General features: G+C 35.7%; 1 protein-coding gene across 50 annotated transcripts in view; it reads right to left on the bottom strand.

The window, feature by feature from the left end:
* ABI3BP (ABI family member 3 binding protein) overlaps nt 1-20067 on the bottom strand; it is a 185417-nt gene that overhangs the window by 73038 nt on the left and 92312 nt on the right. For 38 of the 50 annotated variants that reach the window (XM_067003035.1, XM_067003061.1, XM_067003053.1 and 35 more), the window contains 12 exons: nt 18909-18986; nt 13076-13153; nt 11653-11727; nt 9139-9204; nt 8554-8628; nt 7262-7330; nt 5865-5939; nt 5113-5187; nt 4191-4253; nt 3548-3613; nt 3108-3173; nt 1832-1906 (listed from right to left, as the gene is read on the bottom strand). In XM_067003035.1, coding sequence (XP_066859136.1) covers nt 1832-1906; nt 3108-3173; nt 3548-3613; nt 4191-4253; nt 5113-5187; nt 5865-5939; nt 7262-7330; nt 8554-8628; nt 9139-9204; nt 11653-11727; nt 13076-13153; nt 18909-18986 — 861 coding nt within the window. The remainder of the gene's footprint in view (nt 1-1831; nt 1907-3107; nt 3174-3547; nt 3614-4190; nt 4254-5112; nt 5188-5864; nt 5940-7261; nt 7331-8553; nt 8629-9138; nt 9205-11652; nt 11728-13075; nt 13154-18908; nt 18987-20067) is intronic. The other 12 variants (XM_067003065.1, XM_067003171.1, XM_067003005.1 and 9 more) reach the window with 11 other exon arrangements.

Raw genomic sequence — 20067 nt, 5'->3', positions numbered from 1 at the left:
CATACTCTTATAAGCACATAAAGAAGAGATGAAAACATCATATTACAGTATTATACTAAATGCAGTCCTGAAACCTTCATGAATGATGCTCTTAGGAAGTCTTTTTTTTTTTTCTCTGCAATTCTTGAAGTATCCCATATTAAATCTAGTACACTAATCAACCCACAACTTCTAAGACAATCGAACGTATTTCAAAATAACCAATTACTAGATATGCCACATGACATGTATGGAATCCTAAGCATTTTAGATGTGCTGAATCTTGAGTGTCAAGAAAAAGCCCGCCTTTCTTCGAAAGCTGAAATGAAAATCTGGGCCTAAAATGTTTTAACAACCCCAAAGGCAACAGAATATTAGGAGGAATCTGGTAAACGAAAACAAGCCATCCAGGCAGTATCAGTCCAAATGGAAGCAAAACGAGAGATGGCTTGCAAGTCAGCTGAGATATTATTATTTTATGACAACAGTGAAATTTGTTTATTTACTCTCTATTAGATAGGATTCCTGTAAACTAAGAATTTGATTTCTCCATTTTGAAGTAGGAGTAGCAACTCCAGGAAAACAAACAAAAAACTAACTAAATAAAAACGGAACAGCAAGAGACAATAATATGCTCTGATAGCCATCAGTCAGTAGGTCAGTACCAGAAAAAGACTATGATGGAGAGAAGAAGAGAGCTACAGAAGCATTAAAAAACAAAATACAACAAGAAAAATATGACTCTAAACAGGATCTACCAAATGAATGTGATTGCTACCCATAACTGTTGCTGATGACTTAGTTTCTTCGGAAATCATAAACAAAGATATTTCCAATTCAATTTTAATTGCAGCTGAAGGGAAAGCACATGGATAAACCAGGATAGTCTCATACTGGTATGGCAATGAGAAACACAAGAGAAAAGGAAATACAAAGAGAGCCCTTTGTAAACTACAGTAGCTCCAAATAATTTTTCATTCAGAAGCCAGTTTTGCATATGCTTGCTTTGCTTTCTGAGCACAATGTATCGCAGAATTGAGATATTTAATTTTAAAGTCCCCCAAAAGAGAATGGTTGATACAACAATGCAACAAAATACCCCTTGCTTAAATTGTCCTAGCATTAACTGAAACACAGCTGAGAACATTATGGAAGCTCTCTACCTTCTTTTATGACCAGACTCTGGGTAAAATCCCTTGCTCAAATATAAATGCACATATTCTGCCTAAAAAAATACATTTTCTATAAAGACAGGGAGAAAAAATTAATGGTTAGAAAAAACAACTGTAAAAAATATTTTTAATGCCAAAAATCTGTACTATGGCAGTCTTTTGAATATTACCGTTTCTAGAGTCTACTTTAAAAAGTTGTAATAGGAAACAAACATTCAGCTACAAGATTTTTTTAAGAAATGCCTACTAGCTAAAGACAAAACACTTCCTCCCGAAGGACAATCATCATCTTGAAAACCTGAAATTCATCAAGCTGGACATTTTTGTCTCACCTGCTAAATTCCATCCCACCCTCTTCTCCAACCCCTCAGTTATTATCCTGAAAAGGCTAGACCATACTTCAATTACTTGAACATACTGATGTAGGAATACATCACTATGATACAGGAATACATCATTATGATGTATGTCATATATAGTGATGTAGACATACATCACTTAACTTGAAGCCAAATCTGCTGGATACTGGCAAGTATTAAGCGTAACATGAAGCATTAATGAACAAATAAAACACCACTGCATGCACTATTAAAAAGCTAGGAGAAATAACAAACATCAGAATACTACTATTTCAATATCAAGAAAGATCATAGATTGGAAATAAAACAAACATCATTTACCAGTCTCTGTCTCTGACATTTTTGCAGATGTAGGTATTTGGGAAGTGGAAGTAACATGAAGAAGGTTATTCGAAGCTGGAAAAAAAAGTGTGCCACATTATTTAAATGATACAAGAACCATTACTGCACAGCATCTTCTGGGAGTATAATGTTGCAATAAAAAGAAACGGAGAAAATGTAAAAATATAGTCTGCAAAATGAGCAGGCTTTTAAAAAATAACAAGGAGAATGTGCAAAATTATGTAAAAACACACATAAACAATGTAAAAAATGAAAGGGAATATCACAAGTACAACAGAAGAAATACCACAAGGTAAGTACGAATGTAGGACAAAAAAGGCTGAAGAGAACTGTGCAAAGGGAAGCAAAAAGAAAGTAACTTTAGATGATGATGATGATTTATTTTTTTAAATAGAAAATATATAGAAAGTGATCTAGAGACCACTAGGCAGAAAAAGAAATATCTTTATCACAGGTAAATTTATAGAATTTGTTATGATTACAAGTATCTTTGGTTTCTCCACTGTAAGAACAAGACATTTATGAAAACAAGAAAATTTACATGAAATATCATGAAGAACCTAATGCAATACAAAAAACATAGCTTCACTGGAAAAAGGCATGATGAAACATGACGCAACAGAGCAGATAAGACAACAGGGTTCCTGCTGAAACAAGCACCATAACAACATATTGCAAGACGCTTTATACTCTTCATATACTTTTAATTTGCACTTGACTTCAAGTTTGTAGGCTTCAGAGTCTGCTCACGCAATGCTTAATGACCTCAAGGGTCAAAAATACTGCCAGGCCACATGCCTGGCCTTGCACACCTGCCAATACAAAAGAAGCTGCTGCCATGAGCTTCTCCCACATTGTCACCGAGTGCCACAGCCAACACCTTAACCAAACCTGGATTTTCATTTGCCCAGCCGGTGTGCACTGTCTCATTTGAATGTGCCTGAGAAAGAAAGACAGCTCCCGTGACGGAAGCAGTAGAGAAACGGCAGCTGAAAGCAAGATGCAGTAATATGTTGTCCTCTAGGCAAACTGTCATTTGGTCCCCACAGACATAACTCACAAACAACGGAAAAAGCACGGCATCAAGCAACACAACTGTGTAACACATGCAGCAGGTTCTTCTGCAAGCCAAGCTGCACCCACAAATCTCTGTATTCTCTGTGGCAGACGACAACGATGACGGGTGGTCTGAGACAGAGGGCATGAATGGGAGAGAGGGAAAGGAGAAAATGGAAAAAGGGGTTTTGCTAGTTACCCGTCACTGTTTGCTGGGTCGCCAGGGGGGAAGGAGAGGTGGATTTCAGCCTTGGTCGCCGGGTAGCTAAGATCAAAAACAAAAACCACCTTCAGGTCCTTGCGCTGGCTGTCATCACAAGGGTGATACCAAGACACAGTGACAAACAGGGAGATAGAGCCCTCCTCGAGGCAGGCCTCCATGTCACAGCATCCCCTCCCCTGGAACAATCCTCCTGTCCTTCAAATGGCAGAGCTAGCCCCAGGTAACAGAGGAAGCCTTGAAGTGGAGGAGGCCGTACCGCAGACGCTTAACAGTGTAGCTCTTATCCAAGAGCCATTAGGGACCAGCTACATCATGCACCTACTTTTCAGGACAGCCAACACCAGAACAGGCTCACCTCTGCAGGGAATAGCACTGCCTGAGTACCCAAAGCAGGAAGGGAATCGCTGTCTATTTACCCATCATAGTCCTCGTGGTTTCCGGTGAAGCAGACGAGGTGGATTCCGGAGCCCATCTCTGGGTTGCTACGGTCAGACATGGAAATGATCTTGAGATACCTACACAGTCCTGCCAGAACAGGCTACCTAAGTCCGCACCACTCCCCATGACATCTGGAAACCCCAAGTCTTCCCTTAGGTTAGTCCCTAAGCCAATGAGCAACACACCTACTCATCCAGCTAGAACTTAAATGCTCAAGTCTCTGGAACAAAAGAGGAAAAAGGGATAACTGACTCCTTGTAAGGAAGCTCTGGAACACCTACACCACATCAACAGCAACACCAGTAGTAGTAGAGTTATCTTTCTGCCATACTGGAACGTTTCATTCTAGAAAGAAGCTTCTGAAGAAAAAACACGTGTAGAGACAGACGCACAGACAAGCAAGGCATGGTGTGATAGATTCTTTCTGCTAAATGGCCCTGCAAAAAAATGATTCCCAGGTGACAGCAAAAGCAGCGGTTCAGCCATCAGAATCATGGAACTAGCATGACAAGTGTTTTCGCAAGCCAACGTACATTAACAAACCCAGATATTGCTCAAAGCAGGTGAAAATGACATCAGGTGATGGAAGGGGAAAAGAAAAACAAAAAATAATGTATTTACCCTCCACTGTTCCTTGGATTGCAATGTAAGGAGGAGGAGGTTTCACCTTTGGTCTCTGAGTAGCTAAGATCAAACCAGAAAACTGCCTTCAGATTCTACAGAGGAACGGTGTTTTTCAAAGCAGTACCAGCATGGAGTTGGAAATACATGACGTGCACGTTACATTCAGCTATTTTACACAAATACCTGCTCTCGTTACAGTATTATTCCATCCTTAAAGCAAGGCAGCCTGGCTGCATTAATGTAGGACACAAGCAGTTAACATTTTATTGAACTAGGCCTCTTAAGCAGAAAATTTATTTAGAGGAATTGAGAAGCTTAACAATGAAGTATCTCCTTGTTATCATTTATAAAAGGGACTGATCACATCACTGACACAATTGGTATTACCACTAAGAGAAAAAAGGCCAAAACAAAAACAAAGAAACCAATGGTCTGCTACAGACATTGAAATGACCTTGAGATACCTACAGTCTTGCTACGGCAGTCCAAACAGCACCCCAGAATTCTAAATTCAGAGCAAGATGTGACATTTTATGGCATTATCTTGTGATAACATACATAGAATCACAGAAACTGAGCTATTCCAAGTAACAGGCCTGGATATACAATCCTTTACAGAACAATGTAAGACAAAACAGCACAGGACAATCTTGCTACTTGTTTACAAACATAAGAAAATTTACTTTTGTATCACTTTACCTTTCCACTCCAAACTTCTCTAAAATTGCAGCAGATACAACAGGTTTTTCTCTCTCTCCCTCTGCCTCCTTGTCTCCCCACCAGTTACACAGCAGAGTGTGTACTCCCCAACTACAACAGTGCAAGTCAGAATAAACTTTCCATTTAACAAAGTATCACTGTGCCTTTTGAAAGACTGTCTAGATGTCAGGAGAACTACAATGAAGAGAGATATCATTACCAGCTGGGACTGGTGGCATTTCTGGCATGCCAGATGTTACGGATCTTGAATAAAGAGGCTTTGTTTCACCTAAATCTGAAAACATAATATTCTGTTAGAAGACTTACTTACCTCAGGGCTACTACAGGTAGCACATGACTCAGCAGACAGAAGTTGCATTGTTAATATGGAAGTAGAGGGAAATTTGCTTGCAAGCCAGCTAGGAATGACTATGCCTCATGAACTGTTGGTTGGTGTGCGTGTCAAAATGGAAGCAATGAGACTTAACTATTCATAATAGTGAGAATTCTTATTGCTGGTTAAGAATCTTAAAACACGTATTAAAATTTGGAGGTAGTAAGAAAACACCTTTTGATTTAGAAAGCAGACAGTGGGTCAGCTAACATAAAGCCAGTCAAAACAACCTTTTCACAGAAATACTGCACAAGTATATGTTAAGCCCCTCATTACCTTCCACAGTTAAGTGCTCTTAGCACAGGAAGAAAACTTGGAAAGGCAGCTCCACAGCTGGGAAACTCAATAATGAGAAAACCAAAACCAGCCAAAGACAGCCCATTCCAAGGCCCCTCAATCCCCCATCTATCACGATGAATGACAAGTGCAAATGAGAGTTGAGTTAATTGCAGCAATAAATGGTATGAATTACTGGGATGGTGACAACTAAAGCAAGGGAAAAGTTCCAAAAACAGCTGTAAGGATAGAAATGGAAAGTAAATCATTAAAACTAAAGAAAGTCAACTTATCAATTTTACCCAATGCTGTTTCTAACAAATGAGGTTCTGTGGTAACTACAGGCATGGTTATCTCCAAATCAGCAGTATATCCAGCTGCAGAAGAAAATGTAAATACACCTGAGAAATAGCTTCACGTAAATAAATTAAGGAGGAAGATTTGGGGAAGGGAGAGAAAATTTACCTTCCACTGCTCTGTAGAAGTCAATACGGATTTATTTTTATAACAAAGTGTTCTTTGTTTTTTCTGAGTATTTTAAGTACCCTCTCTACCTACTTGGCTGAAGATATTATCTTACTTTCCCATCTGTAAAAATGTTTATGAAGGGACTGAAAACCAACATATACATAGTTACATGTAGGTTTGACTTAAAGAGCATCTGAAAAAACAGATGCACAACTTTCCATCATCAACTTTTCCACATCTTTCCATTACGGTAAGAATACTTCATAAAATCTAAGAAAACAATTGTTTTTTCAGGAGATGAAAGTCTGTCTGTACCACTTCATTAAGCAACTTAGGTCAAGGAAGTTTCTCAATTTTGGCAAATTTTTGTTCAATCCAAATTGGGCCCAGGTATCCCATATAACAAAATGAAGTAATTTGATTAAAAAACATTATCTGGGAGTAGGATGCTTTATAGTATGGTGCAACTAAATGGAACTCCTGAAAACTGTTTTCAGATGCCATGAGCCAGTAGGTTATACAGCAGATAACTCGATAAACTACAGCTTTACTGCTCTAATTTTTCAACAATGAACTGCTTCCTTTCCCTTCCATCTGCTCCTATCCTTTCCTCATTGGCCTCACTTCTCATGAACATATGCGGTCATGTTCAAGCAACACCTACAAATATTAAGCATCCTCACATTACCAAAAGCTCTAGGAGAAATAACAAGCTATCCCCACAGCTGTAGCCCACAGTAAAGCTTTGTTAGAAAGGTCTGGACTGAGATGTGTTTATTTTCTCATTTTAAGTCAATATGCATGAAAAATCACAGCAAACTGTATACCAAACATGTATATTGAAAGACAGACAGAAAGTGAGAAAGAAAATCTTATCACTGAAAAAGTATATCCTACTTGACTATATCAGTCTTATTTGACTTTTGCAGCCTTGCAAAAGTTAGATCTTTTCTTGATAAACCTGTCAGCTCAATACTGCCTTACTAAGGCAGTATTGTATATCTGTAAACTAGTTGCAGTCTTGCTTTTCATCTGTGGTGTGCCTGATCCCAGGAATTATGGTACTGTTACAGGATTTGAAAAATTAACACATAGGGCAACATCCAATGCAGGCAGTATGGAATAATTGTCTGAAATCATAAATATGGGAATAGTAAACTTTTCAGCACCGCCCCCCCCCCCCAAAAAAAAAAAAAAGTGATGCTTCTGAAATAATATTACTATAATTTACCAGTGTCTGGCATTTCTGAAGCTGTAAAAGTTTGAGGAGTAGAAGTAACATGAAGAAAGCCATATGAAGCTGGAAAACAAAAACAAAAATCATGCCATATTGTTTTAAAATTAAAAGAACCATCTACAACAGCATTATTTTTTTTTTTTTTTGAGCTGAAGAAACCTCTAGCCAGTATTTAACACATGATGTCCTCCAGAAAGGTAAGACTCTCAAATGTAGCATAACCAATTAATTATGAGTTCAAAACAATTGTATTTATTTAGAATACTATGCACAGATGCGTAATGCAACTGATGACCAAAATGTAAGCATAATCACACAAGAAGTTTTGCATGAAAAAGGAGAAAGGCATCTCAAAGAAGAAAGGGAACAAATTATGAAAAGAAATCAGCAGACTGGAACAGTATGGAATTTTTCCCTAGGATTCCAAGGATCAAAAAGGAGGATATCCTGGTGCTGAAACTAGAGAAATAAAGGATGACAAAGCAGGAATGGTACCAAATGAAACAAATGAACTGTCTTTTGTCAGATATGAGTGGCTGACGCTTCCAATTGATCTTCCCTTTAGTAATGGATTTCCTTCAAAAATGGATTTCCTCCAAAAACATATGCATCTGGCATTTCACTATTGGCATGCTAATGAAGTGAAATCTATCCAACTGGCTCTGTGTACTTTTTTTTTCTTTTGGGTAACTGTCAGTGGCCCCACATAAATAACCAGCTCTTACACGCAAGTTTCCTCATCTGTATAATAAGAGTAAAGTCATCAGAGACATTTTCTAAAGATCAAGTAGCCAGTGTTTAAATCTTCAAAAGCGTTGTCTTCATAGTACCAGTTTTGAGATCTGGTTGTTTAAAAGTAACCATGTCTATATTTACATAAGAAGGCTAAAAGAAGTCCGATATTTTCAAACTGTGTTGGACTATCTGCAGTTTCCATTCATCTCTTAGGACTGAGCACTTCAGCAAGTCAGGATACTCTACCTACAAAACTCTGGTGTGGACAGAGCTATTTAAATTTAGCATTTACCATACGTCTTATACCATTTTAAAGCTTAAAGTTACACGTTGTAGCCAAACATGAAAATAAATAATAAAACACCTAGCAAACCACTAGTTCAGTATTTCATAAAAAACATCACTTAGAAACCTGTAATTTCATACAGCATTTCCATATCTGCAGTTACTCTTCATGATGTCAAACTGAACAAACTGTTTAATGAGAGACACTACATCTCTTCTGAAAATTCCTAACTGTCAAGAGGATTAATCTTACGAGAAATCATTACCAGACTTGGTTGGTTGCACTTCTGTGGTACCAGATGTTTTGAATCTTGAAGAAATAGGCTGTGTTTCATCAAAAGCTGAAAAAAGAATCTGAGCTTAAAATGCTGAGACCTGTGACTTAATGGGTTAGCATAAGATAGCTTTGTGAAGGCTGTGAAATTCCAGATGATGGTAATGCAAATCTAAGCAAGATGGCACATGGCCTGGAAGTGAGGTGCGAGACAACTGTGTCATAACAACAAGGGATGATGACTCACAGTACAGTCCTCTGGCCTTGCAATTTGAGTTCCACATGCCCAAAAGAATGTTTATCAGCAAGAAAATTTAATCTCATTATTAAATTTTCTAGGATAAGTGCTTTACAGTAAGTGAGAACACAGTAAGATATGACATTATCTTTAAGCGGTCAGTTTTTTAAGCCAGTAATAAATATGTTTTTCAAATGATAACACAGACGAAAATGTTGAATAAGCAGCTCTGTGTGAGTGTTGGTAGCCAAGATTCTAAAGCAGATCTTAAAATTACCATTTGCAGATCTAAGTGATGCCAAGATAATGGAAAAATTATGGAAATAATCCACTGATTACCTATCTCCATCTCTCTGGTTTCTGCTGAAGGTAGAGATACAGATTTCAAGGTTGGACTCTGAGTAGCTAAGAGCAAACATGAAAAAAAAATGAGATACCCAGGCAGACACTCTCCCTGCAAGTGGTATGAAATTTAATCTTAACTGTAACTATCAAGTTTTTGTTTGGTTTGAATCTTCCTTCTTTCTATACATTTTTACTCTATTCAAACTACAGCATGCATCAAATCAGGCTGAATCTGTATTACTCAAGAGGTTTTTCTTCACTGCCCAGCAGCTACAACCCAAACGCATTTGATACAACTCTTTCAAGTGTGTATCAACTGGTTACTATTACATAATGTATAGCTATTTTAAAGGAAGGTGTAATGGAAAAAGATAAAAGGAGTAGGTAAGATGAAGTCAGTGAAATAATCATGAAAGTGAGTGAACAGCATCTTTTATTTGTTATGCTGTAATGAATAAAGTTATTTCACTTAGAAGCATGGGTAAGCTGAAGTGTGCTTGTTTTCATAAAAGCACACAAGCCATCAAGATTGAATTAGGTTTTCTTACCTAAAGGCCAAGATGAGTGCATTTCCACTATGTGTGGGCTTTATAATAGTGTTCTGCTTCTAAGAAACAGATCCTATTAAAATTCAACCATGTGTACAGGCCAGTGAGTACCATTCCTTCCAGTAAACAAATCGACACTCATTAATGCTTGTTTGGGTTATAATATATTTGAAAGAGAAAATTTCCATCTCTATTTTTAACTGCTCTTTATCAAAGCTATTTTTTTTTGGAGCAGCAATTACACTAGAATTTTAAAACTAATCTTCTTTGAGATTGAGAAAAAATATTCAAACAAGGTGCAGGGCTCATTTTTAATGCAGGCAATATGAATATAATCCGAAAAGTGAACACTTGTGTTTCATATATTGGATCTGCTTTCCCATTTGCCTTCAATCCAGCACATCATACTAGTAAATATGATCCCAGGTTACCATACTGCTTTCTATAGAGATGAAAATAATACAAACAAAAGCCATATGATTCACAGCTTTTGTCAACAAAAGCTTCCTTTGATCCATTTACGTATGAACTATGAGAGCTCTCCCAAAGGCATCAGAACAGTAAGGCCATGTTAACAAAGCTATCTTTTCAGAAAGTTTTGAATTCTTTCTGTGTGGTCAGCATATTTAGTTTATAAAATAAGGGAGATGTCTCCCTCTGGTACAGTCTAGATAGAAAAATAAAGAAAAAAGCCTTCTGGGGAACTAGGGCAGATTACAGGTCACATATACTTAAACATCAGGAAATAAATTTTACTTTCTTCACTGATTTTATAACCTGGGGTGATCACAACATGCAGAGTGATTTCACAGTGCAGTGAAATCTCCCATATATGACCCACCCAGTCACTCTCACACAGTATCTGAGTTCAGCACTGACTTCACTGAAAGCACAGATGCTCCAGCTGACCCAATGGCAGGGTCCAGCCTCACGTAATTAAATCCTAGTTTTTGCTACATGGAACTATTTGGCAGAAATGGAAGATGTTAGAACAAGACCAAAATAAATATCTAAAACACTTACGTTGCCTCAGTTGTTATTACTTTACCTTTACCGCTGTCACAAGCATAAAATTAGATCATTATTCCCCAGCAGAAAGCAAAAATACTTCCCTTCCCTTATAATTTTTAGACCTTAAGCTACATTTCTATCAAACATGTTCTTAAAACACTGAATGACTTTCTATCCAATGCTACCTCTATCAGCTTTTAACCAAAATTATTTCACTACAGTGAAAACCAATACGTATCCCCATTCCCACAAATGCATCTGGAAAAGAGCTGTCAAAAAATGTAACAAATTGTGAAGATCATTCACATATTCTGCTTGGTTCAAATATGCACTTCAAGAAGCAAGGGCTACTCCTGGAAATGATTTTAAAATTTGGCAGAGTGCGTTAAGTAAAAGTATGTTGTCTAAATAAATCAGCAATACAATATAACTTCTTGTCTAAGGTTTAACGAAATAAAAATCCATACTAACATAAGGTCACTCCAGTTATCTAGTGAAAAGAAAGCCACAATCTGTAATGGCATGAGTGTAACTGTGTAGCTGGTAGTCGGCCATAAACTTTGTACAGAGTTTAGGACCGAGGCCTGGCAGGTCTGCCCTGCCCTAACTCTCCTTGACATGCCTATAGCTCTGGTTTACTTTGGTTTAACTGTAACAACTTCTCCAACTGACTAGGTGACTGTATCAATTAATTTTTGTTGTTTATCTTCTTGTAGTACTATATAGTACTACAACCTGTCACTACAATAAAACAAAACTAGACTGAGAATGAAAAAAGAAACTTGAAAATTTTGTGAAGAAAAATCTAATTGCTGCCATAATTTACATTTACTGAATGATATTATTGCAGTTCAAGTGTTAAAACCTATCAGCTAAACAACAACAAATATCAGGTAATTCAGGTAATTTTCCATGGAAGTTTACTCGAATTTACAAACAAAATTATTACCAAGTTGTGTCAACGGACTTTTTGGAGCATCAAAGATTCTGGATCCAGAAGGAAGTGGATGTATTTCATTAGAAGCTATGATAAAAGAAATAATCAAGGCTATATTTAATAAAGAATGCTGCAAGACACAGTATGGAACTATATTTTGTCTTATAAAGCACTCCTGAAACCAATGATGTTAAACAACAAAAAGGCTGTTCCAACCTAGAAAAAAACAACAAACACATGCAACTTTGTCACTTAAAAAGGTGTGCGGAATCTGCACGAAATCACACCTTTTCCTCCAATCACAATACAAATTCACAAAAGAATCATCAATTAAGGGAAGTTAGTAATGAAAATCCATCAAGAACTGTTATCACCTAATTTGAAATTAAGCAGTGACGCATCTGAATTACATTTCATATCTTCATCTTAAAAAGCACACAAAAAAATAAAAATAAGCAAGATTAATTATGCTTAAAAAATGATTAAATGTTAACATGAAAATTAGATTGATGTTTTAGCTTCAGTAAATTCTGGAAACCTACTGGCAACTGTAAGAGACAAAAGAGAGTATGACATTAGTGTGAATCAATAGGAATATGTAAAAGCGTTTATTGAGAAGCATCAGCAGTCCTCTTCACAAGGAACATTTGTATTTTTGTGCTGGAAAAAGTTCATACTCCTCTCCTTTCTGAATCATCATCCTGTATTTATACATTTGTGCTTTAGAAAATCAAAAAAAAAAAATTATAAATAACCGTCAGTTTATGTTCATAATTTTGCATAGTTTGGGGATTAAAATATAGACAACAAAATCAACGTTGGAGAACTTAGAATTATGAACGCAAGAAGAAAGTAAATGCTGTTCCAAATCACAAAACTAATTACTTCTTAGAAGTTAAGATCTTTCGTTACAAGAAAACTCTGAAAATAATAAAAATAATATTAAAAAATCTGTAAAGTTTTTTTTTTTTTTTCCTCCAGGACAAATACAAATACATCATGTCACATGCAAAGTAAAATTTTCCTTTTGCATTACTGTTGATGCTACCTAAATGAACCTGTCATCAGAGGAAAATCATTGAGGTCATTATTTCAGTATCATTGAGGTTATTTTACTGATGGAAATTTTGTTTGTTGGTTATTTAGATCACATAAATAAAAATCATTACTTTGAAAAATAACATTGAATCAACCAGTCAAATCTGCTAGCAATAATCATATACATAAGAGCCACATCTCATCCAGAGCTAGATGCATTTTGGTTTATATTTCCTCTTTGAGTGACTAGAAACACAAAGGGAATCAAAAAATTTTGATTAGGACTTCCTATGGAGTAGCTCAATAGAAAGAGGATGTAGTAGAAAAATTCTGCTAGAAGGGAAAAAAAAGAACCATTTACTGTACAAAGAAGGTAAAAAGCAGCAAAATTAGTTACCCAGTATGTTTTGAGTTTGCAATTCGGGTTTAGGCGTTGATTTAAATTCCTTAGGTCCATGCTTTCTCTCAGCCTGAGCTAGAAAAGAAGAAGCTTTATTTAATTTTGAATCCCTCTGAGCATTTCTTTATCTACTGCTCAAAGCCCACTGTCTTCCTCACCACTATTTTATGCTATCTGATTAGAATAATTTCTGCAGTAGCTCAGCTTCATCATGATTAATTTTTATTTGCACATGTGAAGTCCGTATGTATTGGATTTATTCTGCTGCAATTTTACACAAGCAAAAGGAAAATGTTAGTCAAAAAGAACAAAGCTAAGATTGTAAGTTCAAACAGTACTTCTGCTACAGTCTCTCAAGTTTTGTTCATACTTTTTAAGCATAATAGAGTTATTTCATTACATAGTGTATTTATAAATATTTCCCCTGCTATTCTGGATTTTTTAATCCTGCTAATGCAAAAATTATCAGGAAAAGAATACAGATTCACCCGTAATACCCTAGCTCTTCCATTTAGCCAGTAATAACAATAAAATAAGCTTTTGATTTTTATTATTTTTTCTACACCTTCTGAGTAAACCACGGGCAGCGAATTAAACAGCAATTTGTTGTACCTAAACTGAATTGCTAACCATATTTTAATACACTAGTGCATAATTATATGCCTCCTGTTTCACATAATATTTAATTCCTATGGTATGTAAGCCAGTATCACATTTTCTTCCTTCTTGTCAGAGGTCCCATAGCATTTACTCAATTATGAAGGACACACAATTGGAAATCTCAGATTATAAAATAAAATAGCTTATTGATATGGAACACAGGATGGTACATTCTCAAGCCTTGAATGGGATAAGACCAGTACTTCCTTCCACAGAACGAATTACACAGCATTTAGCACAAATTGATGTTTAGAGAAGATCTTTAACATCGGTGTCCAGCATCATTATAGTCATTTAAGTGCCTTAAAAAGTTTAAGTCTTTATAAAGTTTTAGTCTTCATAGTTTCCTAAAAGAACACTTTCATTCTGAAATGGAGTAAAAGAAGAGATATATCCCTTTTTCACTTTGCTCTCCGTACTTCCACGATCGACTAAGTATGCTTAGCAAGTATGCAAGCAAGAACTACTCAAGTGTATTTCTAAGTTTATTATTTCATTTCCTGAAGAAAACATGCTGTTTTCCAGCTTGCAAATAGCTGGATAGTGGCTACTAAAGTTACACACATTCTACTATTTTCTGCTTTGGAGAATAGTGTGTTTCAGTGCCACAAAAGCTGCAATCTCCACACATGCTGCCTTATCAGGACCCAATTCAGCTTCTACTAAGTCAACAGTGCTGTTACTGTCAACACTGGAAGAGGGATTTAGTAGTACAGAGATATTCAAGCAATTTAACTCTATGAAACTTGTGGGAGAAAATTCACCCGTGAGAGACCTAGAAAGATAACAGAAACAACAAACAAACACAAATTCCCCAGAAGTACTTCAAAAGCTAACATTTTTTTCTGTTGAAATGTAACCATGAGAAAAAAAAAGTCAAATGCAGACATTTAGGCCTCATTACGCATTTTTTTTTTGTTTGTTTGTTTTAAGAGGTTAGCTGATTTATACTCATATGAAGCATGACTCTTGGCAACTATGTGAGCTGAGCAAGATGAACAAAGGATTGGGATAAAAGAAACCAGGCTCTCCTCTCTATTTTGCACAAAATAGTGTAAGGTTGATATGAAGCAACAGAAGACTTTTTTTAATTTTATTTTATTATTTTTTTAATAAAGTGGTACATGAAGCAGAAACTTTAGACCTTAAAAGTTAAATTACAGAAAAAGAGTAATTCACCCAGAAATGCCTCTGGCATTTACAGGGTATGAGGTAAAGTAGGTTTAATATTCTTCTGGGCTGGTTCACTGGTAGCTGCAAAGTAAATCATTAATATAACCAAGCATGATAAGTTTACTCTTACACCATACACATACACATACGCTTACACATGATAGTTTACTCTCACACCATAACAACATAGCAAGCATTCATTTAGGCAACATTTCTTATTTTTCTCTAAGCTCTCTCATTCACGTTCCTCTCTTCCTCCCCAGACAGCATTGGCATATTCTGATGGAAGCAGTAATCCTACTTTTTCAGGTATCCCATGTGAGCACAAGGGGAAGCCTTCAGGATCCAGAAGGAGGACAGGAAGAACAGAACTTGGAAAATATGGCAACAAAGGAGTTACCATGCATTATCTGTACCTATCCCTACTATGCATTAACCCTACCTTGGATTCACAAGTGGTCCTTTTTACTTCAAGTCTGTTTTCTATTTCACAAGACTGCTTTGATATATTTCTGGTACAATTCCTTACATAAATAAATAACCTGCTGTTTTGGTTTTTGTTTGTTACATTTTTTTCCAAACTAGTTCTTCCATGTCCTAGACAAATGTGCTATTTGTAACTGTTGGTCAGTTCCAATTTCTTTGTGAAGTTAATAAAGTGCACACATCGGATTCAACTGAATTTTCATGACTGAAAAAAAATAAAAGTAAGAAAGCATGAATTCATGCTGTTCTGTTAAGAATATATTATTCTTAACTGGAAAATATTGTAACAAGACTGGCAAAAATGAAGCATGAAAGAGCTTACTAACTAGTCTTTCCATGGAAGTGTATGCCAAGGGAGGGGAGGCCTGAAATTAAGAAAATGGTGGGATGCTTGGCTGACAAATACACCAAAAAAAGTTGCTGACCAACACCACACCACAAAACACACCCTTTGGCAAAGACTCAGAGGAATATAAGAGTGGCCCAGCTCATGGAGCTTTTCAGAGAGTTCTGCTTGCTGAAATGCTCTAAGTTCTTTTCTTCCCTTGCATGACAGACAGCACACAGCTCTTTTTAAATGAGTGTTCTGTTGCCACTTCTGGTACCAGTTCCTAAACCTTTCACAGCAAGTAATGACTATGTCTTACTGCAAGTCAATCTAGTATGATTTTCAAATTGGTAAATCCGAAAGAAATATAACGAAACAGATCTTATTGATAATCTCAATTAATTGTGCCTACATGTTACCCTCTCAAATGTAACCCTTGTAAAAGGCCAGGGCTCAGATCTCTCACTTCAGCTGCTTGTGCAAGTCTGTCTCAAATGCATAACTATTCAGGTTATTTTTGCCTATTCAATAGCTAGACAGAAGTTAAACTCAGATAACTTCTGTTTTCTTTTAAGGGATTCACTCTCATTTCCATTTCCTGCTACTGCCATTTCCCCCCTTAAACTGAAATACTGTAACCACAATGAATACATTCTCTAATGTAAATAGTGTGACATGCCTGAAAGATCTTCTTTAACATGAGACATTGGTACTGTGATCAGCAAATTATAAATAAAAGGAATGGTCACCAAAGAAAAAGAGATATGGAAGCAAAACCACAGAGGAAGCATGAAGTAGAAGATGAAAAGGATTTCAAGTATTTCAGTAAATAACTGATGGTATGATAGCAATATGAACATGTTTAGATGTAACAAACAGTTATATATCATTTGCCACTAAATAGAGAGTAGTTGCCAATTACTACCACGTATAATGAAACATACTATCCAACCTCACAAAAATATAATTCTGTGCTATGTCTAGAGATGACGAAATTTATGATTAGAATTACTGTATATCAGGTACATAATTACAGAACACAAAGGAATGGAAATGAAATGGACTGAGTCTCTCCTCCCAGGCTCTGTGTCAGATTTCACACTGTTTACTTGACTAACCAGTAAATTCCAGCACAAGAAATGGTGTATTTTGATTAGAATGCAAGCCTGAGGACTAGGATTTTTTGCAGGACAAGTGATTACATAAATTTATGCAGTCAATTCTGACTTTCACAAAATTGTGAAGTTCTGTAAAATATATTTGTAAATTGCTTGTTCTGTAGTTATATAGACAAGGTAAGTTATTCTGTAAAATAAGTGTGTAATTTAAGTCTACAAGAGACCTCAAATTGTAAAACAAACAAAAGTGTTCTTCACAACTTTTTTTTAAATTATCCACACGTTTCCAATTAGTGTCAAGCTGTTTATTAAAACATATGCTAAGCTTCTAGAATTTAGAGCCTACTTTGATAAAAAAATTTCCTGTGAAGGAATATTTTTGTTTTACTTTTAATATTTAGGATGGACAGAAAAGAGCAATTCATATAAAGGTTTTGCCCAAAGGAAGGCAGAGTTAAAAGTAGAATTTGGCAAATAGACTTATCTACAGGGTGTGAAATAAAAAACAGCATTTTCTGGAGACTAAAAACAATGGATTGCTTCATCTAAAACATGGTTAGTGATCACTACACGTTTTTGTTGCATGACTTCATCTTGTATCTCGTATTCCCTATATATTTTTTTGGAGGGCAAAATTCTGGTACAACTGGAAAGAGTTTTTGTTTTTTAATTAAAATCTGAGAAGGTCTCATGATGGAATGTGCAGTATCTTTGATACATGTATGGAATAAAATAAATGCAGTCACATTTAAGGGCAGTATCTGAGTGAAGGCGGTGATGCCAAAGGAACAATCTACTACATCATTTTGGTCAAACAGGACATACATTATTGATTGAATACAGTAATCACAGAAAGATTACATAATATGACTTAACTAAATCAAATCAAACCTTCCCTGTCTTGGTTTCTCAAATTCTTTTTCATTTTCAAGTCTTGTCGCCATTCAAACCTCCTTTCTCCCCTCTCAGCAAACACATTGGCAAAAGCCAAATACCATTTTTAATGACAGCAGACTCAGGTTAGTCTCAGTTATAGGATAAAAATCAGAGTAAAGAAAATGGAGAGAGGCATATGGCTACCTAAGCAAATCAGAAATGTGAGTTGATAGCAATAGCAAAGTGGAAAGTAACACTTCGTCATTTGACTCTGACCAATATATTTCTCTCCAGCTTTTTGCCTTCATATTGCAAATGTTAAAATGTAGGGCTATGCTTGCCATACGACTTGATAAAGTAGTCTACTTACATTGCCTAACTTGTTTCTTAAATAAATGAAGGCAGTAAATCCTGTGAGATTTAAAATTTCACCTCACATTTTTGAAGAATTGAACAAATTAGCCTCTGACTACATCCTTTTACGTAAGTATTTTTTTCAGCCATGAATAAATGATGAAAACTTCAATCTTCGACATAAGTTAACATACATTTGACAGACGCATAACATTGAATATGAATCTAGGATTGATTTTATATTCCTTTCCCATGTATATGAACAGCTCCCATTTACTTTAATAGTAAGCAAGTCCACAGACAGAACGTGCTCCATATTAATGTTTTCAAAACTGAACTTTAATGGCACATCATGCTGTCATTCCCTGCACCTCTAAAATAGTGCCTGTGAACTGTGACTGTTCAATCTTAATCTCACACATGCATTCCTCATTTTCTTTCTATCTTGAAAGTCAGAAGTTCAAGGTGCATCACAAGATCACTTTTGTTTTGCTATTTTTCACAATTGCAAGATAGCCATCCGCCCATGAAAATATGGTTGTAGTTCTATTATTGTTCTATTCTAATTAATTTCATTATTATTACAGTTTTTTTTTTTTTTTTACAAACCTAACAACTGGAGCTTTATTCCAAAACTACAGTCAGATTTTTACCTACATTCTAATTCTAGGTACCACTCAGAGCTACTAATTCAGCTTCATTATGCTCCTTTCTTCCACCTACTGCATTTAGTAACACAATAACTGCTTCAAGCCACACAAAGATGAATTTAATTTAAGTTTATATCTTCGGCAAAGATATTCAACAGAGTTTCTAAAAATAGAATTCTCATTACCTGGAAGGGACTCTGGGGAGATTTCTTGAACTTCTGGTGTTTTGGATTCAGCAGGCCATACATGGGTTTCATTCTTAGCTAAAGGGACAAAGATAGTAGAGAGTTATAGAAAAGCTGCATCTGTTCTGTTCCACTACAGATTTTTTTCTGTCCCACTTCAGTCTGCCAAATAAAACCAATGTAGTTGAATGGCTGAATAGCTTTAGGAATCAATGAACATCCACCACACAATGAGTACAAGCACCTGTCTAATGATGTTGAACGTGCTTGCAATTTTTGGTATTGTTTTATTCATAAAAAAGATGCTTTGAAAATAACATTTACAGCAAGTTTTATGAGTCATTACTTTCACAGTGCAAAATAGTTTTCAGTGTTTTTCATTTGTCTAGCATTTCAGCATTAACAGCAAAATTCCTTTCAAAATTCAAAGATGTAATACAGATTTTCAATCTTCTAGTACCTAAAGGAATTCTACAAGAAAGCTGAATCAGGATTCTTTATCAGGGAGTACAGTGAAAGGACAAGGGGTAATGGCTTAAAGTAAAAGAGAAGAGATTTAGATTAGATGTTAAGAAGAAATTCTTTACTATGTTTTTTTTTTTTCTGGACTACTATTCTTTAAAAAAAAATAGTAAATTTTTGATTAAGTAAATAAAAATTATTTTGAGAATCAAAAAATATGTTATTCTGAAATGTTTTATTTTGACTTTTCTAAATAATATAAAATTAGAATAGTTGCAATATGTCAGAAAATCATACTTAGTTGTAACTCCATACACAACATAAGCCTTACTGCATTTTACTGTAGAAATAGTTCTCAGGCATGAGTGAAGGAAATTTGTTCTTGATCAATACGTCTTTTTGTCAATTATTTTACAAATTTAAATTATTTCTCTGAGTATTTTTGCTTTTCAAGCAATAATTATTTACTGTTTTACAATCCTTTGAAATCCGGTATTCCCCTGTGTGTACAACCATGCACTTGATGTTCTCTGGTAAGGAACAAATAGTAAATGGAACAAAACAAAGCATCACTTGTTTACTCTAGTTATTTTCACAAAGATGATTGTGTAATCTACCATAAAGAGCAGCTCCAAACTGGCATCACACCAGCTATTTTAAACACATTAGAGCATCTAAATTTAGAAGTCCGAGTTCT

Source organism: Anser cygnoides, chromosome 1, assembly GCF_040182565.1.
Source record: "Anser cygnoides isolate HZ-2024a breed goose chromosome 1, Taihu_goose_T2T_genome, whole genome shotgun sequence".
In the NCBI taxonomy this organism is placed as follows: Eukaryota; Metazoa; Chordata; class Aves; order Anseriformes; family Anatidae; genus Anser; species Anser cygnoides.
The sequence above is the reverse complement of the archived record's forward strand: the minus strand, read 5'-3'. Positions and strand labels throughout refer to the sequence as shown.